We start from the raw sequence: 23,193 nt of genomic DNA on the forward strand, positions 1-23,193 counted from the left end.
TGAAGGGCTTTCTTGTGGGGGAGGGGTCAACTTATGTATTGCCTTAGAAATAAGATATGGGGCAAAGAAGTTATAAGAAGGTGGCTGGACGCGGTGGCTCACACCTGTAATCCCAGCACTGTGGGAGTCTGAGGCAGGCAGATCACTTGAGCTCAGGAGTTCAAGACAAGCCTGGCCAACATGGTGAAACACTGTCTTTATTAAAAATACAAAATTAGCCGGGCGTAGTGGCGCACACCTGTAATCCCAGCTACTCAGGAGGCTAAGGCACAAGAGTCGCTTGAACCCAGGAGGCAGAGGTTGCAGTGAGCCAAGATCACGCCACTGCACTCCAGGCTGGCCAACAGGGTGAGACCCATATCAAAAAACAGAATAAAACAAAATAAAAAACAAAAAAGAAAGTTATAAGGAGGCAGACTTTAGCTCCATGTAAACAAAACCTGCTAAGATTCCTTTGCACCCCTTTACATTTTCTGTAAAATGAGAACAATATCAGATGCTCTAATAATGACAGACAGGTGCAGTGAGGAGAAGATGGGTTAAATTCAGAAGTGGTGCTTGACTTTAGGTGCTCATTAAAATAACTTGGAGAGTTTTAAAATCCTGATGCTCCGGCTCCACCCACAATTAATTCATTCATAACCTCTGGAGGTGGGACTCAGGCACTGATAATTTTTAAAGCTCCCAGGCGATTCCATTGTATAATCATTGTGTAGCTCCACTGAGAACCATTGATCTAAAATAATTATTAATTGCCATCTGGGTAGTTGTGGAAAAAGCAGGTTTGACTTAAGGCAGATCTCGCACCACTTTTTTTTAAGGGGTCACTCACCTAACAATTGGAGCTAAAGGTTACAGTAAAGCAACTCTGGAGTGAAATACAGACCACATAGCCAGTCAATAGCATAGGGATAGTGAAGGTGGCATAAGCAACCTTTGTCTACTTGTAGGCACATGCTAAGCCATTCAGGATTGGCTGGCCTCAGACCTTTCCCCAAGAAGATCCTGAATAGGAAGATGAGACACACCCACTGATGGAGTGAAAGTTTCTGGACTTTATGGAGGTCAGGGGAAAATCACTCAGAATACCTCTATCGTCTGTGGGCTGATTTCATTGGATATGATTTTATTAGCCACCAGTTTATCATGGGCCTGTAATTGATTAAATAAACGTATATACCCATTAAATAATTACAGCTTGGAAAGTGATTCTTTTTTACTAAGGTTTTTTGTTTGTCTGTTTGTTTTTTGTTGTTGTTTTGAGATGGAGTCTCGCTCTGTTGCCAGGCCGGAGTGCAGTGGCGCGATCTCAGCTCACTGCAACCTCCAGCTCCCGGGTTCAAGTGATTCTCCTGCCTCAGCCTCCCAAGTATCTGGGACTACAGGTGCATGCCATCATGCCCAGCTAATTTTTGTATTTTTACTGGAGACCGGGTTTCACCATGTTGGCCAGCATGGTCTCTTGACCTCGTGATCCCCCCACCTTAGCCTCCTAAAGTGTTGGAATTACAGGTGTGAGCCACTGCGCCCAGCCTTTTACTAAGTCTTAAAAAAAAATAAAATTGACACAAGAATGGTACATATTTGTGGGGTACAATGTGATGTTTTGATACGTATACACATTGTGTAATGATCAAATTAGGGTAATTAGCAAATCCTTCTCAAACGTTTCTTTGTGGCAAGAACATTGTAAGTTCTCTCTTCTACCTATGTTGAAATATACAATACATTATTCAAAAAATAACAGATGCTGGTGAGGTTGTGGATAAAAGGGAAGGCTAATGTACACTGTTGGTGGGAATGTAAATTAGTTCAACCATTTGGGAAAGCAGTGTGGCGATTCCTCAAAGAGCTAAAAACAGAATTAACATTTGACCCAGCAATCTCATTACTGGGTATATATAGGAATATAAATTGTTCTGCCATAAAGACACATGCACTCATATGTTCATTGCAGCGCTGTTCTCAATAGCAGAGACATGGAATCATCCTAAATGCCCATGAATGGCAGATGGATAAGGAAAATGTGGTACATATACACCATGGAATGCTATGCAGCCATAAAAAGGAACGAGATCATGTCTTCTGCAGGAACATGGATGGAGCTGGAGGCTGTTATTCTAAGTGAAGTATCACAGGAATAGAAAACAGCATTCCACATGTTCTCACTTATAAGTGGGAGCTGAATGATGAGAACACATGGACACATAGAGGGGAGCAATAGACACTGGGGCCTAGATAAAGGTGGAGGGTGGGAGGAGGGAGAGAATCAGAAGAAATACTTTTTGGGTACTAGGCTTAGTAGCTGGGTGAGGAAATAATCTGTACAATGAACCTTCATGACACAAGTTTACCTCTATAACAAACCTGCACGTTTATCCCTGAACCTAAAATAAAAGTTAAATAAAAAGAAATACACAATATATTATTGTTAACTATAGTCAACTCTACTGTGCAATAGATTACCAGAACTTATCCCTCCCATCTGACTTTAACTGTGTACTGGTTGACCAATCTCTCACCATCCTCCCTCCCCGCTCCCCTTGGAGAGTGATTCCCTTTTTATTTTATTTTTGAGAGACAGGGTCTCACTTTACTGCCCAGGCTATAGTGCAGTGGTGCAATCATAGCTCACTGCAGCCTTGACCTCATGGGCCCAAGCGATCCTCCATCTCAGCTTCCTGAGTAGCTGAGATTGCAGGCGTGCACCACCATGTTTGGCTAATTTTTTATTTTTATTTTTTGTAGAAATGGGGTCTCGTGATGTTGCCCTGGCTGGTCTTGAACTCCTGGGCTCAAGCGATCCTCTCACCTCAGCCTCCCAAAGTTCTGAGATTACAGGCATGAGTCACCACGCCAATTTGAGAGTGATTCTTAATCACAGGCCACAGACTACTGCTCTTGCCCATTCCTAGTTTGTTCCAGCTGTATCAAACTGTTGGCTGAGCTGTGCTGCTCGTGGCGCTAAGCCAGACAAAGCCTAGTTGGGGATGTGTAATAAGGACACTGCGTAGCGAAGCAGCCCCAGAGACATCCAGGCAGCCAGAGATGGTGCACAAAGCATAAAGAGATAAACAGATAAATGCAAGGGTCTTTACTTCTTGCTCCCTGGCCCTCCCCATGGCCCCGACTCTCCAATAAAGGAAATCAAGCTAAAGCTGTGATGGGAGACAAAGGATAAAACAGCAGCACCTGCCAAGAAGATGATGCATTCTGTATGAATCAGCCCAGTGACTCAGCATCTGATAAAGCTTATTTGGAGTGTTTAGGGCAAGGGAAGGAGTGGTTCTGCTTTGCTTTGTGTGCTCAGGCCCCCGGGCATTGGCTGGCCCAAGGCTCCCCGCTGACATTGGCTGGCCCAGGGCTGGGCCGAGAGTTTCAAGAGAGATGAGGTCCAGAATGCCAAAGGGCTGGGGAAAAGTCTGCAAACCATGGCAAGGCAAGGAGCTGCAAGCCTGGAGCTCACTGGGAAAAGCAGACTAAGTTGCCTTCAAATATCAGAAGGGGCACTATGGGAGAGATAAGCTGGATTTTCTCTGTGTGGCTCCAGAGGGCAGAACTGGGCTCGGGATTGGCCCATACACAAGCCAGACTGTGACTCAATCAAAAAAGGCCCCAACTTTATCAAAAGCTTTACTAGATAAATGGTTGCATGGAAGGTAGTGATTGAGCTGCCTGTTATTGGTGGCGTTTAAACACGGGCAGGATGACCACCTGGTGCAGATGTTGGGGATGGGGTAAGAATCAGGCAGTGTGCAAGTCCTGAACCAATCAATCTCTATGATCTACTTAGAATATTAAACATCTGGTGATGCATTTATGGCGCTTTCAAAATTCACACTTTTTTCCCCTCAAAGTTTGATCTTCTGAACCTTGTTTGCTTAGTAGTGGGAATAATCAAGTAATTATTCCCAATGGACCGACTGAATCTGTGAATCATGCTATGTTTTCCCAAATCCTTTCTTCCTCTCCTCCCTTCCCCTAATTCAGATGGCTAAGGCAGATCTCACTGACTGACCTCCAAAGTCTAATTTTTAAAAAAATAACTAGATTTATGCCTCCTGTTCCGGAGGCTGGGGGAGCTACAGAACAGAAAAGTTACAAGGAGCGAGCTCAAAAACAATTCTTCTAACCCCAGGCATTGATAAGGAGGCGCTGTCCACAGAAAATGTAGCTGTTCCTGATAATTAGACTTTTTTTTTTTTTTAAAGAAAATAAAGTGAAGCTTCTTCTGGGGCATTTTTTTTTTCTTCTGGGCTAATGATCTTCTTATACTTGGCTTTGCACTAGGTTAGGTTGCAGGGAGCCATGGAGATGATCCATTCCTGATTCCTCATTGTCCAGATGGAAGAAACTGAGGCTCAAGGGCAAAGTGATTGGTCCAAGGTCACCCAGTGTCTCGGGGCACACCTAGGACTGTAATCAGATTTTCATGGACCTGGTCCGGGTTCTCCCACTTTTTCATGGACCTGGAAGATTCCCCCAGGCTGCCTCCTGAAAAGGGCTGGGGTCCTAGTGGCCCCAGGATGTTGGGCAAGCAAGGCACTGGGCCTCCGTGTTGTGCCTCCACAGTCCTGCTCCTGAACGGGAAAATTCAGCCCCAACCACACAGCTCTCCTTTAAGCCCCTTTGTTTCACATGGTTTTCAAAGTCTACCACCCCCATTGGGGCTGCCTGTGCCCGCCCTGTCCACCCATTGCCCCAACTGTCAGCCCGTTGACTTCTCTCCTGGGCTCAAACATTCCTGGCTCCAAAATGGACGGCTCAGTTTCTTCCCCAAGAAGTAGCTGCACCTCCAGGGTTCCTGGATTTCCCCCTCCTTGTCAGGGGTTGGGGTGGCTGCCACAGGATTCTCCTCTCAGCAGAAGGAACTTCAGCAGTTGGAGACCAGCAAACCCCTCTGGACACAGATCTGATTTCCTAATTGGGAAGGCTCAATACAAAATAAAAATTGAGGGCCACTGGTTCAAAAGCTATGAAGAATTTCCAGACTGTCATAGTAGCCCCTTAAACCAAACGTGGATCTGCGAGGGTCCCACACCCATGAAGCCCACCCTGCTTAGCTGGGTTCCAAGAGGATGGGGACAGTGTTTGCTTAAGCTCCGTGGATCAAGGAGCCCAGAGAGGCCTTCAGGCTCTCCAGGTATCTGCGCTGATCACTCCTAAACACAATTCTGTTTCCTCCAGGCCTGGCGGCTCAGTCCAGGTACCCCATCAGTGTGATGTTTCCAGGAGAAGGCGTTTCAATACTTCCTTCAATACTTCCAGCACAAGGCCCCTCTCCGTCCCACCCTCATTATGTCTGACTCTTTACTATTTAAATGGGCCAAGAGAAGTGGCGCGTGTGTAACGTGAAGGTTAAGTTCAATGGGGCCAGGGAACTGTGAGACGGTGTTTTGGACTGGGACCGAGGGCCGGGCTAACCGCGTGAGAGGGGCGCCCAGCTGGGCAAGCGAGTTCAGGCTCTTTCCTCCTGGGAGCACCAAGCGGCCGCACCTCAGGGTCTCCCCTGGAGCCAGCACAGCCATTCGCGGTGATGATGCGCCCCCCGGCGCCCCCAGCCCGGTGCTGCACCGGCCCCCACCTCCCGGCTTCCAGAAAGCTCCCCTTGCATTCCGCGGCATTCTTTGGGCGTGAGTCATGCAGGTTTGCAGCCAGCCCCAAAGTGGGTGTGTGCGAGCCGACCGCTATAAATACGGCGCCTCCCAGTGCTCACCACGCGGCGTCGCCAGGAGGAGCGCGCGGGCACCGGGTGCCGCTGACCGGTGAGATGTCCCCGTCTTCCCTACCCTTGCGCAGAGCTACACCGGGACGGATGGGCGGGCAGGGTTTAGTAGCCAGGCAGAGAGGGATGACAGAGCTCGCAGTCACAACCCTTGCGCTTTCGACGGAGCCCAGGAAGCCAGGGAGGGGAGGTGGCCGGAGCCTCATCACCAGGCAGCTGAACCAGGGGCCCCTGCGCAACCGCTGCCTGAGCGCACGAACTCCAACCACAATTCTGTGGGGGATAAATAGAGCAGATATAATGATCATCCTTTCGCAAAGATGGGGAAACTGAGACTTGGAGACCTGCCGCGTTGCAGGAGACCCAGGCTAGCAGGTGACGGAGCTGGCCTGCACGGAGCTCCTTCCTGCAGCATGTCCCCTGCGAAGATGCGGATCTCTCAGTTGTGGCTGTCTGCTTGCATGCATGAGTCATCTGGTTTTCTTCTAAATTCTCTAGCTCTCTGGACACTGTGCCTGTAAGTATGAGCCTGCGGATTTAAGTATATGCTGCAACCACCGAAATCCTACTTTTTCTGCCTCCTAATGCATCTGAGGTGCATTAGAGAAAAGTCACACAAGATCCACCAGGCCTCAGACCTCTGATTCCACGGTCTCATTTTACAGATGATAATCTGAGACCTGGAGAGGTTTAGGACTGGTGCCAACACTAAACAGCAAATAAGTATCAGAATTGGGATTACAGCCAAAGCCTCCTGATCTTCCAGAATTTCTGGACCTAGTTAAAAAAACAAAAAAAGAAAAAGAAGCTGATTTTAATTTTTTTTTAAAGGGAGAGGTTAGGAATTTAAAGGTAAGTACAGATACAAAAAAAAAAAAAAAAAAAAGATGCCCATGAGAATGTAAGTTATAATAATAGTGGGGCATTGAGCACAACTGAAACGGCCAATCTTGTGAGAATAGTAAAATAAACTTGGGTCCGTGAGAAAGTGGAGTATTACATAGCCACAAAAGTATGTTCTTAAAGAATATTTGAAGATGGTGAATGTAAAGGATCTGATTGTATGAACTGCATGGAAGACAGAAGGAAATATACCACGGTGCTAACATTTGCCTCTGGGTGGTATGAATTACAGGTGACTATTTTTCTTATTTTCCTTTTGGTTTAGTTTTCTCCATTTGAAAAGGCAAAGAAGAGCCGGGGCTTTGGGATTAAAACCCTCACCAGCTGTTGCCCTCTTCGCTGTCTTCCCGTCCTCCCCACAGCTCCCTGTTCATGGTCATTGATTTTCTTTCTTTCTTTCTTTCTTTCTTTCTTTCTTTCTTTCTTTCTTTCTTTCTTTCTTTCTTTCTTTCTCTCTCTCTCTCTTTCTTTCTTTCTTTCTTTCTTTTTCTTTCTTCCTTTCTTCCTTTCTTCCTTTCTTCCTTTCTCTCTCTTTCTTTCTTTCTCTTTCTTTCTTTCTTTCTTTCTTTTTCTTTCTCTTTCTTCTTTCTTCATTTCTTTTATTTATTATTATTATTATTATTATTTCTGAGACCAAATCACACTCTGCTGCCCAGGCTGGAGTGCAGTAGCGCGATCTCAGCTCACTGCAACCTCCCCCATCCAGGTTCAATCTATTCTCGTGTCTCAGCCTCTGAGTAGCTGGGACTACAGACACATGCTGCTACACCCGGCTTATTTTTGTATTTTTAGTAGAGACAGGGTTTCACCACCTTGGCCAGGCTGGTCTCGAACTCCTCAAGTAATCTACCTGCCTTGGCCTCCCAAAGTGCTGGGATGACAGGTGTGAATCACTGCGCCCCACCAGGTCATTGATTTTCTGAAGCCTCCAGCCCTGCCCTGCTTGGAAATGTTTTGGGAAGTTGCTCAGTTCAAAGCTCCCAGGAGGGTGTGCCTGGAGCAGAGTTGCTCTCAAAGTCAGCCTGCTCCCCACCCCATCTCCTCCTTCTCTTCACCTGCACAGCCCCTTTGTCCACAGAACTGGCCTTTTCTGGTAGAAGGAGCAAGGCCAGGTGGTTTAAGCCTTCTTAGGGGGAATGAGGCTGTGTGGTAGTGCTGGGGACTCAAGGGCCTTGGCCTTGACATGGCTCTTCCACCCAGAGCAGCTGGCAGCCAGGCTCCCAGGAGGCAGAGGAGATGAGGGGGGAGGTGAGTCTGAGCAAAGGAAAGGAGGTCGGCTCTGCAGTCATGGTTCTAGAACATTCCTCGGATCAGCAGCATCCACATCACCTGCAGACTGGCTGGAAAAGCAGATTCTGACTCAGAACCAACATTATAACCAGCCCTGCAGTGATTCATAACTACTTTAAAAAGTGGTCAATCATTTCACCAAAGCAGAGCCACACAGTCGGGGGGACCATAGGTGGCCTCTGTGTGCTTGTCTTGGTTTTCCTGCCCCTCTCCAGACATGTTGATTAGATACTGCCAATGCCCAGCCTCAGACCTCAGTCTAATTTTGAAGTAGTCAGAATTTACTATGATTACATAAGATCCTCTTGTTTACAGACAACATTCTCCTCTCTGAGGTGTGGATTAGATCCATTTTACAGATGAAGAAACTGAGGCTCAGATATTTAAGTGACTTGGAATCAAGGAAAGAACACTGGACTAGGGGTCGGGAGGGCTGGGCTCTCATCCTGGGGTTACCATGAGCATGCTGTGGGCCCTAGGGAGTCCCATGAGCATGCTGTGGGCCCTAGGGAGTCCCATGAGCATGCTGTGGGCCCTAGGGAGTCCCATGCCCTCTCTGGGCTTCAGCCTCACTGCTAAGGTGGAGGGGTTGGGTGAAAGAACAACCCCCTTCCCAGTTCTAAGCTGGATGGCTCACCAGGGACCCCAGGCTCTCTATGCCTGCTGCTGAGTCTGGAATTCCTTTCCTGCATCTTGCCTTTGGCTGCCCCGTTCTTCAGGGCCCAACACCCTGTCTTCTGGTCAGAACCTAGTTCTGAATGGGTTTTTCCAGAAGTTGTTGCTTTCAGGGGCCCCTGGCAGAGAGGTGTTTCTGGCTGGCTTTGTCTCTCTGGCATGACAAAAGCTCTGTTCCTGCTGGAGGCATTTCAGGGCTCAGTGGGCAGCTGGGGCAGAGCCTGTGAGACCACAGCCTTCCTGGTGAGCCCGGTCTCCACCACCCACCCCGTCTCTGGGGAAGGCGCTGACCCCATCTCTTCTCCCACGCTGCTCGCTGGCTCTGTGTGCCTGATTACTTCTGGTGAGAGGCACTCCTTGTTAATGTGCTACGGAGTGTCCAGATGGGCCTGCTGGGTTGAGCGGGCTTTGGATGTGAACCATTTCAGGAAGGGGAACCCCACCTTCCTGTTGGTTCTGTTATGGGAAATGGGTGAGCTCAGATAAGCAGTTCTTAGGAGGGGGGATGGTAGGGGTGGGGTGCAGGGGGAGGGGTTTCTGTTTTATGCAACAGCCTCAGCTTCTGGGAAAGGGTCCATTGTGTAAGACCGGGGCTGTGGCCTGTGCCCCCTGGCTCAGGGCAGCCAGCCCAGTGGTGGCAGGAACACTGGCAGGGCAGCCTGCTGTGGGCTTAGAGGGGATGGGCGGTGTGGAGGGCCTGGCAGAGCAAAAGGACTCATCCTTCCAAAGGGACTTTTCTCTGGGAAGGTTGCTCCTCAGGCCACTGCGAACCCTGTCTACTCTCTGAAGGGAATTGTCCTTCCTGGCTTCCACTACTTCCACCCCTGAAAGCACAGGCAGCCAGGTCCAAGTCTCCCACTAGGGATGCAGATGGATTCGGTGTGAAGGGCTGGCTGCTGCTGCCTCTGGCTCTTGAAAATCAAGTTCAGGTGGTGCTGAGACCCCCTGGGGGCTGCAGCGCTGTGGTGGATGGGGAGTGTCTGCTGGGGTGAAGATTTAGATGCACATTGCAGAGGACGTGGCTGGTCTGTGGGATGCAGTCCCTCTGTGGAGGTGGCATGGAGAGGGACGGATGCGTGACCTAAGGCGGGTATTTTCAGTGTCTGACGTGATCGATACCACTCTGGACAAGGAGGCCAGGATGCAGAAAGCCTGTGTGCCTCGCTGATTGCGGGGGAGGATGTGGCTTGGACAAGAGCCTGGCTCCACCAATGCCAGGGTTCTTGTTTTGGCCACTCAACGTTGCTGTCCTGCAGTCCCTCCCTCCCTGCACCTCCTGCCTTCGCATTTCATTTGAGGTGTCCATGGCGAGTCTGGTCCTTTCCCCCATTTCCTCAGGAATAAAAGTGCAGCAGTGCCTGCTGTGGGGACAGCCGAGGGCAGTGAGGCCCTGGGGAGCTGCTGCAGGCGGCAGGTGGGCGGGACGCCAGCAGGCTGCCTAAGCTGTTCCCATGACGGTCTCCTGTTCTCTGCAAACAGAGGCGTGCGAGGACTCCAGAATTGGAGGCACGATGAAGACTCTGCTGCTGTTTGTGGGGCTACTGCTGACCTGGGAGAGTGGGCAGGTCCTGGGGGACCAGACAGTCTCGGACAATGAGCTCCAGGGTGAGTAGACCAAGCATGATGTTCCTCTGGCCACAGGGTGATAAGGTCAGAGGGCAGGGTAGCCAACTCCGCTCAGTGCCTTTCTATCAGGCCCCAGTGTTACAGACCATTTTTATCTTGTGCACTGGGTCTGGGTGCCTGTGTCTGGGCCCTCTCTGAGCCTCAGCTCCCAGGCTCCTGGTTCAGGCTCTGCGTGCATTACACTGCCGGCATTTGCAGGCATTTCCCAAGCACTTTCGGCTGCTGCATTTCATTCAGCTGTTCCCTTCCCAGGCCCCTTGGCCCAGCTCCCAGGCCTCCTCCACGAAGCTGTGTCTGGACCATTGGAGCTCTTATCCCTTTCCCCTTTGGAGTGCCCAGAGCTTGTCACTCCTGTGAGCTGACTGCTTCTGCAGGATCATTGTTAAAAACCCAGATCAGACATGGGTGTGAGTCTGTTTCACCTCTTCTCAGCTGAGTGACTTTGGGCCGCTATCTTGATCTCATGACACTGCCCCCACCCCCCGTTTTATTGCAATATAATTAACAAATAAAAATTGTGTGTATTTAAGGTATATGACATGATGTTTTGAAATGCACATACATTGAAATGATGACCACTTTTTATGGTGGGATGGTGGGAAGACTTCAAATCTACTCTCTTAGCAAATTTCCAGTTATAATATGGTGTTATTAACTATAAGCACCACCTGTATGTTAGACCTCCAGGATGTACTCCTCCTACCTGATTGACACTTTGACCCTTTCTCATACCACACCTCCCATGTCTCCCTCTGCGAAGTGGGCGTGGTAGGGGGCTGGAGCATTATGTAAACTGCACATGAAGTGTTCGGCGCAGTGCTTGGCATGGGATAAATACCAGTGAAGTAGCACTTAGGTGACACAGTGTTTTGCTGCATTTGTCACCAGTGCTATGCCTTATTTACTCATCTTATTCCTGTCACCTGGCACTGCATTGGAACAAAGAAATACACATGTCTGGTTAAACTGAACTCTAGAAAGATTTGTGTCCAAAATAACAATATTTTATATTTTGATGCTTCAGAGCTGACACTTCTGGGTTTTTTGTTTTTGTTTTTTTTTTCCTTGACAAGTTTCTTCTGCACCCGGCTCATTCTCCAGGGGCACATGGCAGTGGTTGGGCATAGCTCTGGGTGTGCCAGTGTGCCAGCTCCCGTGGTCTGCATTTCTGAGCAGTAGGGTGTAATCAGCAAGGAGCCTGTGATGGGAGCCTGTGCCAGGGCAAGGCTGGGGCCATGCTGCTGCCTGCTGGCAGGGGTGGGGGTCCCAGCCTTGACAGCCCTGAACTGAACGGGCCTTTCTGGCCATTCCAGTTCATTCCAGGGTTACATCCCGAGGCCACGTCTTCCTCTCGCCTCATGCTACCTCTTGCACTTCTCTTGCAGAAATGTCCGATCAGGGAAGTAAGTATGTCAATAAGGAAATTCAAAATGCTGTCAACGGGGTGAAAGAGATAAAGACTCTCATAGAAAAAACAAACGAAGAGCGCAAGACACTGCTCAGCAACCTAGAGGAAGCCAAGAAGAAGAAAGAGGTCAGGAGAAGCCACGAACGCCGCCCTGCCTTGACCATCCCACTGGAGGGGAGGGAGGGGGTCACTGCACAGTGCCTTGCTGGGTTGCCATGGTGACCTGCAGTCCTCCCAGGCTGTGTCAGCTGATGCTGGGGCTGTAGTTAAGAAGTAGGAAAGGTTCATTCGCTTTTGAAAGCATCAGGGAGTGAGATCTTGGATCAGGTTTTGTTATAAGCCTGGCCCAGGGGCTAATGCCCAGATTCATTTCAATAGATGCTTCTAAACCCTGACCACATAGTAGTTCCAAGCAGGCTCTGGATGGGGTGGTGGCGGGGGCCCAGATGAGGGTGGTGTCCAACCTTCAGGAAGCTTATCTAGTAGGGTTGATACGGTTAGGGTTAAGGCAGGCACACTGCACCCCACGTCTTCCTAGAGTTCTGGACTACTTCATAAAGAAACATCTTAAGCCTAGTAGTGGATATAGCAGGTCTAGCCTGTGCTTAATGATTCGACAAAACTAAAACACTATAATTCAATGAACAACTTACTTAAGAAATCAAGTCTCTTTAAGAGTATCCTACAAACCTCCTCTCACAGTTGCCCTACTTCAGATGCTAAGATGTAGCTACCTGCCAGCTTCATGATCCATCATGCATGTTAAAAGCATTTCAAAGGCTCTGAGAAGTTCTGCAGTAAAGAAACCTGTGTAACTCCACGAAACCTAGAGTTTTCCAAATTGACCAGGGAATTCATTTTATAATTTTTTTTTTCTGGCTGCTTTGAGCACAGCTCCATGGGAGCCACTTCAGAGAATGCTGGCCTGGATGCAGCTCTACCTTTTTTTCAAGCTTCATGCCCTTTCTTGGCCTCAGTATCAGTTCTCACCATTCTTTTTTTTTTTTTTTTTTTTTTTTTTTTTTTTTTTTTGAGATAGAGTCTTGCTCTGTTGCCCAGGCTGGAGTGCAATGGCGCGATCTCAGCTCACGGCAACCTCCACCTCCAGGGTTCAAGCGATTCTCCACCTCAGCCTCCTGAGTAGCTGGGATTACAGGCACGTGCCACCACACCCGGCTACTTTTTTGTATTTTTAGTAGAGGTGGGGTTTCACCATATTGGCCAGGCTGGTCTCAAACTCTTAACCTTGGCCTCTTGGTCTGCCTGCCTTGGCCTCCCAAAGTGCTGGGATTAACAGGCCAGTTCTCACCATTTTATGAGAATCCTCAGATAGCTCCTGGGGAAGGAGCATGTCTCATGCTCACACTTTTGTGGTTATCACTGGAGTCTGGCATTCAACAATTCTGGTTTTATAATAAAGCACATCACATTTGGAGAAAAGAGCGTGTCTCAAAGAGCTACAACTAAGAGCTACGTCTTAGTTGAGGAGTAGGTGAGCCAGAAGGAAAGGAAGTAGGCAGCATGGGTGGCACTTGTGTCTTGGCTCAGTGGGAGGTGGGCTGTCTTTGCCCAGCAGCGGACAGGGAGTGATGGAGCAGGACAAAGACCTCACGTAACTCTGGGTGTGGATAGGCTAATTTTTTTTGAAGACTAACACACTCATTTATAGAGACTTTAATATAGAAAAGTAGAAGAGGAAAAGTTTTTCCATAATCCTTTTGCCCAAGGACAAGTCACTGTTAACGTTTGATATATTTATTCCTATTCTTTTCCTCTGTGCTTTTTTGACAGTGGCTATGTACAAAATTATGAATTTTTGACATAAAGAGTACATATGATAATATTCAAAATGGACTATAAACATCCTTTGTAATGATGTACCATTTACTCTTTGTAGGAACCAGTTTGTTTAACCTGTCTTTTTTAAGCATCTGGATTGATTCTGATTTTTGTTTTTTCCATAAGACAATACTGTACCGAATATTTTTAAGCATCTTTTTCTTTGTCAGCGGATTCCTTTGAGGTAGAGTCTTTGTTTTGTTTTGTTTTGTTTTTTGAGACAGAGTCTCGCTCTGTCACCCAGGCTAGAGTGTAGTGGTTTGACCTCGGTTCACTGCAACCTCGCGGGTTCAAGCGATTCTCCTGCCTCAGTTTCCCAAGTAGCTGGGAGTGCAAGTGTGCACCACCACACCAGCTAATTTTTGTATTTTTAGTAGAGACGGGGTTTCACCATGCTGGCCAGGCTGGTCTTGAACTTCTGACCTCAAGTAATATGCCCACCTTGGCCTCCCAAAGTGCTGGGATTACAGGTGTGAGCCACTGCACCTGGCCTGAGATAGATTCTTAGAGAATTATTGGGTCAAGTGGCAAGGACCCATTAGAGAATCGTGACAGCTGGTGTGGCTTTGGTGTTGAAAGCCTGCCATTCCCTTTGCATGCCAGGGGGCATGGTTGCAATAGAAAGATAAGATTCAGGGAGTCTGCAGCCTGCTTTGGAAGATGAAATTTAAACACCAGAAGCAGAGAATAGAAATGAGGCTTCAGTGAGAGAGAGGTGCTGTCCACCTGGGTTCCAGGAGTTGGGAAGCTTCTAGGAGTTAGGGAACAGTTGGATCTTAAAGGATGAGTGGATTCTTCAAGCCGAGTGGGAAGGGGATTCCAGGTGGGCGAATGAAGGGAACCCTGAACTGGAGCAGGGGTGCACACTTGCATGTTGGGTGGCCATCCTGTGGGAAGGCCTGCCCTGGGCAGAGGGCCTGGCACCCAGCACCTCCTTGAGTGTGTGAGCCTGTGGTCTCTGTGTGACTTAGCCAGCCTCGTGTCTTCCTGTAGGATGCCCTAAATGAGACCAGGGAATCTGAGACAAAGCTGAAGGAGTTCCCAGGAGTGTGCAATGAGACCATGATGGCCCTCTGGGAAGAGTGTAAGCCCTGTCTGAAACAGACCTGCATGAAGTTCTACGCACGCGTCTGCAGAAGTGGCTCGGGCCTGGTTGGCCGCCAGGTGAAAAGGGACACATCAATGGCCAAGGCTGAGTGGGGAAGGATGGGAGCCTAGTGAAATATGCTTCATTCCACATGCCAGATGCAATTGATTAGTATTGGCTGGCTGCATTGGGGCCCAGAGTGCCATGCTCCATTGGTAATGTCTGGCATGAGTAGTGAGAGTGGAGTCATCAAAAGGATGTAGGCCAGGTATCTACCTTCTCTTAGAAAACTCATGCAGCAGTGCTTAGCTGGATGACATAACCGCTTCGTGGGATGGCAGAGCCCTGTGTCCACTTATGTGGAAGGATTTAATAACTTTTTAATTTTTTTTTTTGAGACAGGGTCTCACTCTGTCACCCAGGCTGGAGTGCAGTGGTGTGATCATGTTTCACTGCAGCTTTGACCTCCTGGGTTCAGGTGATCCTCCCACCTCAGCCTCCCAAGTAGCTGGGACCACAGGCACGCACCACCATACCCAGCTACTTTTTGTATTTTTTTTGTAAACATGGAGTTTGGCCATGTTGCCCAGGCTGGTCTCAAACTCCTAAGCTCAAGTAATCCTCCTACCTTGGCCTCTGTAATTATTGGGATTACAGATGTGTGCCACTGTGCCTAGCCAATGTAAGATTTTTTAAGTATATTAGTATTGCTCCTGTCCTCTGCTGCAGGACTTTTTTGATTGGGACTCAGTGAATTGCTCCAGTCCCTGAAGTCACATCAGTTGGCCCTTAGCTGAGCAGGGGGTGGATATCATCGGTGGCCAAAGATGACCGTGGATGAACCTGAAATGTTGGGCCTTGTGACTCTTATGGCCTCCCAGGTGTCTCAAAACTGTCCCCCATGGAGGGAGGTAAAAGGAAAGGGCATGGACCTGACAGTTGGGGTGCTGGGGGCTGGTCCAGCTGGGCTGTTGGTCACTTGCTATGTGACTGTTACAGCCATGGGCAGGGCCTGGCCTGGCTCCCTGGGGAGTGGGAGGCCAGAAGGCCATGGCCTTGGTGAGCTTCTCCTAACTGTGCCCATGCTGGCTGTCCCAGCTCGAGGAGTTCCTGAACCAGAGCTCACCCTTCTACTTCTGGATAAACGGCGACCGCATCGACTCCCTGCTGGAGAACGACCGGCAGCAGACACACATGATGGATGTCATGCAGGACCGCTTCAGCCGCGCATCCAGCATCATGGACGAGCTCTTCCAGGACAGATTCTTCGCCCGGGAGCCCCAAGACTCCTACCACTTCCTGCCCTTCAGCCTGCCCCACCGGAGGCCTCACTTCTTCTTTCCCAAGTCCCGCATCGTCCGCAGCTTGATGCCCTTTTCTCCGTATGAGCCCCTGAACTTCCACGCCATGTTCCAGCCCTTCCTTGAGATGATACACGAGGCTCAGCAGGCCATGGATATCCACTTCCACAGCCCGGCCTTCCAGCACCCACCCACGGAATTCATACGAGGTGAGAAGGGGTGGAAGCTCACAGCCTTTTGAGCAGCCCGTTAGATGCGGAGAACCATGCCGAGGGCTCAGTGGGTGTCATCTCGATTTTTCCCCAGCAATATCACAAGGGTGATATTACTCTTATTTAAAGAGGAAAAGAACTGAGCTGGGCGTGGTGGCTCATGCCTGTGATGTCAGCACTTTGGGAGGCCAAGGCAGGAGGATCATTTGAGGCCAGGAATTTGAGACCAGCCTGGCCAAGACAGTGAGATCCTGTCTCTACAAAAATAAAAACTTAAAAAAATTAACCGGGTGTGGTGGTACACACCTGTAGTCCCAGCTACTTGGGAGGCTGAGGCAAGAGAGTCACCTGAGCCTAGAAGTTGGAGGCTGCAGTGATCTATGATTGCACCATTGCACTTCAGCCTGGGCAACAGAGTGAGACCCTGTCTCTAAAATAAAAAATAAATAAAAATAACAATAGGAATCAGCGGGTTCCATCTCTGCATGGCTGGATGACTGACTCTTCTTCCCTTGTGTGTCCCCAGAAGGTGACGACGACCGGGCTGTGTGCCGGGAGATCCGCCACAACTCCACAGGCTGCCTGCGGATGAAGGACCAGTGTGACAAGTGCCGGGAGATCTTGTCTGTGGGTGAGTCAGGGTCCAGACCACAAGCCACCCCCTCCGATACCTTGTGTCCTGGGGTCACTGGGGCCTCACTGGTACTGCCTTTATGGTGTCAGACAGATAAGCGTTTGGATTCCAGCTCTACCGCCTTTGGGCTGTGACCTGGGGCAGGTCCTGAGCTTCACGCAGCTTGGGTTCCTCGTCTTAGAATGAGATGATGATGCAAGGCTGTCGCTGAAGTCGGTGAGACATCGATAGAGATGTAAAAGTGCCCTCCACCCCATCGGGCCCGTGTTGAAAAAAGCTTGTCGAAAAAAGCCATCCCCCTGGGACTCCTCAGTGATTCTGTTCCCAAGTACCAAGCGTTGTAGGCATCTTCATTTCCCTCTGCAGATTATGAAATTGCAGACAGTATGTATTTTGTTTAACAAAACTGACCAGAGGCCAGGCACTGTTCTAAACACTCGACATACATTTCCTCAGAATGACCCTCTGAGGAAACTGAGCCATAAAAAGGTTAATAACTTATCCAAGATTGACCCTGACATGGGTGAGCTGGGCTTCAATCCTAGGGCGCTGTGTTCTCTCCCGGGGCCCCTCGCAGCCTCTGGCCACAGAAGTCACATATCTCAGTACGTGGGCATCCAAGCAATAGTCCCTTTGGTCGGCTGGTTGATCCCTTAGGCAAAGGGAATATTTCCCTTCAACTGTCCCCCTCCGTTTCACCAGCTCTCGTTATGGGTTAACTTCTTTCCACTTAGAGATAACAGCTGTGACAGTGTTTGGACTAGTTCCTGGTACACAGCAGTTTATACTCAGAAAGAGTTAATTGTTTCCCCTTGTAAACAGCTTATCGATCTGGTGGCTTTGCTCTTACTTAATGCTTACTTTGAGTTTCCCATAGCAGGCCGCCAGGGTCTAGTTAAACATTCCTAGCCTCACTCCTGTAATTTTAGAAGCCACTGCAAAATAAACAGTCGTGCTTTAAGAGGCTGAAGTGTAAGTCACTGTAGATGAGTGCACAACCAGGCCTTGGGGCTTTTTCTATAAAAATATCACAGAGTGGCATCAATTACATGGTACCTCACCACAAGAAAGTTAGTCACGTTAGGGCCTGAAGAAAAGATGTCCAGATGCCTGGGCCCAGGTTGGACCTCTGTGCTGATTTTTACTCTCTTGTTGCAGGCTGGGCTTGGGTCTGGCGCCAATCTTAACCGTCATTGATTACAGCTGAGAGTGCAGCTGGCGCCAATCTTACCAGTCATTGATTATAGCTGGAGTACAGTGGTTCTATCTTGGCTCACTGCAACCTCTGCCTCCTGGGTTCAAGTGGTTCTCCTGCCTCAGCCTCCTCAGTAGCTGGGAGTGCAGGTGTGCACCACCACACTCAGCTAATTTTTGCATTTTTAGTAGAGACAGGGTTTCACTATGTTGGCCAGGCTGGTCTTGAATTCCTGACCTCAAGTAATCTGCCCGCCTCAGCCTCCCAAAGTTCTGGGATTACAGGTGTGAGCCACTGTGCCTGGCCTGAGATAGATTCTTAGAGGATTATTGGTAAGAGTAATTCTGTAAGCTAAGCTAAATAGTCCACACTGAAGAGGACTGCCTACTGTTATTTAAGGTGCTTGCAACCATATAAGCATGTACTGCCTGGGACCTCTAGACCAGGATTTCTCAATTTCAGCGCTATTGATTTTTTTTTTTTTTTTTTTTTTGAGACCGGGTCTCTCTCTATCACCCAGTGGCTGCAGCCTGATCCTCCTGCCTCAGCCTCCTGAGTAACAGACTACACGGGTGTGCCACCATGCTTGGCTAATTTTTTTATTTTTAGTAGAGATGGGGTCTTGCTATGTTGCCCAAGCTGGTCTCCAACTCCTGGGCTCAAGTGATCCTCCTACCTCGGCCTCCCAGAGTGCTGGGATTATAGGTGTGAGCAGTGCCGACATTTTGGGCCAGGTCATTCTTTGTCGTGGGGGGCTGTCCTGAGCAGTTCAGGGTGTTTGGCAGCACTCCTGGCCTCTACCCACTAGAGGACAGCAGCTCCCTTCCCATCGTTGTGACAACCAACTTCAGAACTTGCTAAATCTCCCTGGGCGACAGCGTCACCCCAGTAGAGAGCCTCTATTCTAGACTAAGCCTCGGCTCTCAAGGATTTTTCTTATTTTATTTTTTTTTTTTAAGACAGGGTCTCGCTCTGTCACCCAGGCTGGAATGCGGCAGCGCAGTCTTCACTCGCTGCAACCTCTGCTTCCTGGGTTCAAGTGATTCTCCTGCCCCAGCCCCCTGTGTAGCTGGGACTACAGCTGTGTGCCACCATGCCTGGCTAATTTTTGTATTTTTAATAGAGACAGGGTTTCACCATATTGGCCAGGCTGGTCTCAAACTCGTGACCTCAAGTGATCAGCCTGCCTCAGCCTCCCAAAGTGCTGGGATTACAGGTGTGAGCCACCACGCCTGGCTGATTTTTTTATTTTAAAATTATTTTTTGGTAAAATAGTGAAGATTATTTATTACATATTTATTTTCAACCTGGCATCTTATTAGTAATTCTGTTTCTTTCCCCATCTAACATTTTATTTTACTATAAATAATCGCAGTCATCATCCTAAAGCATAGGCAAAATCTCCCTTCCCCTAACTCACGTCTGATGTACCTGCCTCTGGATATTTTGAAATAACTTAGGGGAGAAAAACAGTAGTTTTAAGAGCTAGTGGGCAGTTTCCAGCTCTTAATGAATCTGACAACTTGCAGCTCAGGGCCAAGAGGAATGAATTATCTTTTCCCTGCTCTCTTGATGAAGTCAGTGACCAGCCATGGGCGGGCAGGTAGGTGGGCAAGGACCCCTGGCCACCAGGTGCCGGTGCGTCAGCTGCATGAACTCTTGGCACTGGAACTGCCACCTCTGCAGATATGCTCAAAAGACAAACTTGGACTGGGTGCATTGGCTCACGCCTGTAATCCCAGCACTTTGAGAGGCCGAAGTGGGTGGGTTCCCTGAGGTCAGGAGTTTGAGACCAGCCTAGCCAACATGGTGAAACTCCGTCTCTCCTAAAAATACAAAAAAATCACCCAGGGGTGGTGGCAGGCACCTGTAATCTCAGCTACTCTGAGGGCTGAGGCAGGAGAATTGCTTGAACCCGGGAGGTGGAGGTTGCAGTGAGCCAGGTCACGCCATTGTACTCCAGCCTGGGCAACAAGAGCGAAACTCTGTCTCAAAAAAAAAAAAAAAAAAAAAGACAATCTTGGAGGATTGTCCAGAACCACAGACCCAGGGTAGGAAAAGCCCAAGCTTTAGAGCTGAAGACCCTGGTTCAATCCTGGGCCCAGAGATCATTTCTTCTATGGCTGTAGGTAAGCTACTTATTACTACTTCTGTGGACCTCAGTTTCATTATTGGTCAAATAGGAGTGCTAATCCTTAAGTCAGAACAGATCCAATCTTAGGGAAAAAGAATATCCAGAGAGAACTTTCTGTGGTGTCTGGGATGCAGGCAGTACCACACAAATGGCAGCTGTGAGTAATATTCCTTCTTTCTGGAAATGATTCCTGGGAGGGACTAGGGCAGTGAGAGCCACTCCAGATCTGAGAACAAGGAGAACTTGAGATCAGTGCTTTTGGAAGTGTGGTCAACACAGTTTGTCACAAGAGATAAGGCTCTGGCACCCAAAGATAAATCAATGATGTCACGAAGCACACTGTTTAGGTCAGCTGACATATTTTTCCAGAGCAAGGCTTCTCAGGCTGGGCGTGGTGGCTCACACCTGTAATCCCAGCACTTTGGGCAGACTGATTGAGCCCAGGAGTTTGAGACCAGCCTGGGAAACAGAGAGAAACCCCATCTCTACAAAAAATGCAAAAATTACCTGGGCATGGTGGTATGTGCCTGTAGCCCCAGCTACTCAGGAGGCTGAGGTTGGAGGATAGCCTGAGCCTGGGAAGTCGAGGCTGCAGTGAGCCGAGATCTCGCCACTGTACTCCAGCCTAGGCAACAGAGCAAAATTCTGTCTCAAAAAAACAGAAACAAAAACAAAAAACCCAAAAGACTTTCTGGATGATGGAAGCAGCATCTAGATTCACAGTCCGAGGCAAAACCTTTATTTTGTTGTGGACAATTCCAGTTTGTGGCCCTTCCCTTAGGGAAGCACTGCTTTTGTTCCCAGCTGCATGTCCTGCCTGCCATTCATTCATGCTTCTATCCCTTTGTAGCCTTCCCTTCACACCTCTGCCTTTCGTTTCTTCCATCTCTGGGCAGACTGTTCGGCCAACAACCCCTCCCAGGCTCAGCTGCGGCGGGAGCTCAACGACTCCCTCCAGGTCGCTGAGAGGTTGACCAGGAAATACAACGAGCTGCTGCAGTCCTACCAGTGGAAGATGCTCAACACCTCCTCCTTGCTGGAGCAGCTGAACGAGCAGTTTAACTGGGTGTCCCGGCTGGCAAACCTCACGCAAGGCGAAGACCAGTACTATCTGCGGGTCACCACGGTGAGCTGTGTCCCAGCCACATGCTGTGGTTGGGGAGCCCGAGCTGTGATCGGGAGCAGGGGCACATGTGCTTTTGACCAAGCATTTATCACATGGCAGGAAATAGAAAACGTTAGGTGCCCTTGTTGCCTGGAAGCCTTATCACCCACTCAGGGAAGATATAACTATTTTACAGAGGAGTAAAGTAAGAGAGGTTCCATAGCTTGGCCAAGGTCCAAGGTGTGATAGCTGATGGGTGGCTTGGGTGGGTATTCGAACCTGACTGCCAAGCCTGTATTTTGTTGTTGTTGTTTTTGTTTTGGTGCACAAACCTATGAATAAACCAGAAGCCTCTGTCCTTTCCTCAGAGCTACATGGCTGCCCTCTGGCATGTAAAATGGCTTGTGAATTAGTATATCATTCTCTGCCAGTGATAAAAGGTTCTCTCTCGGCCAGATATGGTGGCTCATGCCTGTAATCCCAGCACTTTGGGAGGCCGAGGCAAGAGAAATGCTTGAGGCTAGGAATTTCAGACCAGTCTGGGCGACATAGCAAGATTCCCTCTCTACAAAAAATACAAAAATCAGCCAGGTGTGGTGGCACACACTTGTAGTCCCAGCTATTCAGGAGGCTGAGGTGGGAGGATTGCCTGAGCCCAGAGGTGGAGGCTGCAGTGAGCTGTGATCACACCACGGCACTCTAGCCTGGGTGACAGAGTGAGACTCTGTCTCTTAAACAAACAAACCAAAACACACACACACACACACACACAAAATAACATATAAAATAAAAAAATCAAATAAAAAAAAAACTTATTTCTAGTACTGGGCACTCTTCTTTTTCTTTTCTTTCTTCCCTCCAGGCCCCCTGGATTCCTTTTCTACTCTAGTCTGACCAATGGCTGCCCAAAGCAAATGTTTGGAAACCACTTTTATTCTTTGGGGTGCTCCCTGGGCTGGTCATTTGCAGATGGCATTTGCCCCAACACATGAGTGTCTGTGAACCAGGTCACTTGTCCACTGAACTGTACTGATGTCTAGATGCGTAAGAAGCACTGGGGTCAGCTCTCTAGGTTTTCTTAGAGGAGCGGGAGGACTTCCCTATTAGAAGCCTGACTTCTGTTGCAAAATGCACTCATTTTGACCACAGTGTTTCAGCTCTTCTCTTTTCTTTTGTTCAATTTAGGTGGCTTCCCACACTTCTGACTCAGATGTTCCTTCCGGTGTCACTGAGGTGGTCGTGAAGCTCTTTGACTCTGATCCCATCACTGTGACGGTCCCTGTAGAGGTCTCCAGGAAGAACCCTAAATTTATGGAGACTGTGGCGGAGAAAGCGCTGCAGGAATACCGCAAAAAGCAAAGGTAAGCAGGCGGGCCTTTCCTGCCAGCCTGCAGGGCCCAGTGAGTCTCAGGGAGCCAAAAAACACAAACAAACAAAAAAACAAACGAAGTGCAGACTCCATAGCCTGGTGGGAATGACTCCACCTGGAGCCAGAGCCCAAGAACAAAGCCAGGAAGTTACGGGGAATTTTGTTTTTCCTTTGGGGGATGTTTTATTTGGTGGATTACTCTTTTTTATTTCAGGGAGGAGTGAGATGTGAATGTTGCTTTTGGACCTACGGGGGCATCTGAGTCCAGCTCCCCGAGATGAGCTGCAACCCCCCAGAGAGAGCTCTGCATGTCACCAAGTGACCAGGCCCCAGCCTCCAGGCCCCCAACTTCGCCCAGCCACTCCCCGCTCTGGATCCTGCACTCTAACACTCGAATCTGCTGCTCATGGGAAGAACAGAACTGCCCCTGCATGCAACTAATTCAATAAAACTGTCTTGTGAGCTGAGTGCATGGAGGGTCCTCTTTTTATGTCGAGTTGCTGGCTTCCCAGCATGTCTTCATTTTGCTATTGGGGGCGGGCGGTGGTGGGGGGTAGGTGGGGTGGAAAATAAGTAAAAACAAAAAAGCAGTGGCTAAGATGCTACAGGGACTGTCATACAGTGGAGAATAAAAGGGATATGATGACAAGGTTGATCTACTTCAAGAATTGCTTGCTTTCAGGAAGAGAG

General features: G+C 48.9%; 1 protein-coding gene across 1 annotated transcript; it reads left to right on the forward strand.

Annotated features, from left to right (window-relative positions):
- The first annotated feature begins 5,391 nt into the window (after positions 1-5,391).
- On the forward strand, positions 5,392-22,970 carry CLU (clusterin). The gene is made up of 9 exons (XM_017885145.1): positions 5,392-5,765; positions 10,073-10,198; positions 11,605-11,753; positions 14,460-14,630; positions 15,652-16,063; positions 16,593-16,697; positions 20,926-21,155; positions 22,320-22,495; positions 22,718-22,970. The coding sequence occupies exons 1-9, from the start codon at positions 5,537-5,539 to the stop codon at positions 22,725-22,727; spliced, it is 1,608 nt and encodes a 535-aa protein (XP_017740634.1). The 5' UTR covers positions 5,392-5,536; the 3' UTR covers positions 22,728-22,970.
- The last annotated feature ends 223 nt before the right edge of the window (positions 22,971-23,193 follow it).

The sequence above is a fragment of the Rhinopithecus bieti genome, unplaced genomic scaffold (assembly GCF_001698545.2).
Source record: "Rhinopithecus bieti isolate Rb0 unplaced genomic scaffold, ASM169854v2 scaffold_315, whole genome shotgun sequence".
Lineage (NCBI taxonomy): Eukaryota > Metazoa > Chordata > Mammalia > Primates > Cercopithecidae > Rhinopithecus > Rhinopithecus bieti.

Coding starts and splice junctions, on each gene's coding strand:
- CLU (XM_017885145.1), top strand. CDS start 5,537: ATGATGCGCCCCCCGGCGCCCCCAGCCCGGTGCTGCACCGGCCCCCAC. Junction 5,766..10,072: donor GCACCGGGTGCCGCTGACCG/GTGAGATGTCCC, acceptor CTCTGCAAACAG/AGGCGTGCGAGGACTCCAGA. Junction 21,156..22,319: donor ACTATCTGCGGGTCACCACG/GTGAGCTGTGTC, acceptor TGTTCAATTTAG/GTGGCTTCCCACACTTCTGA.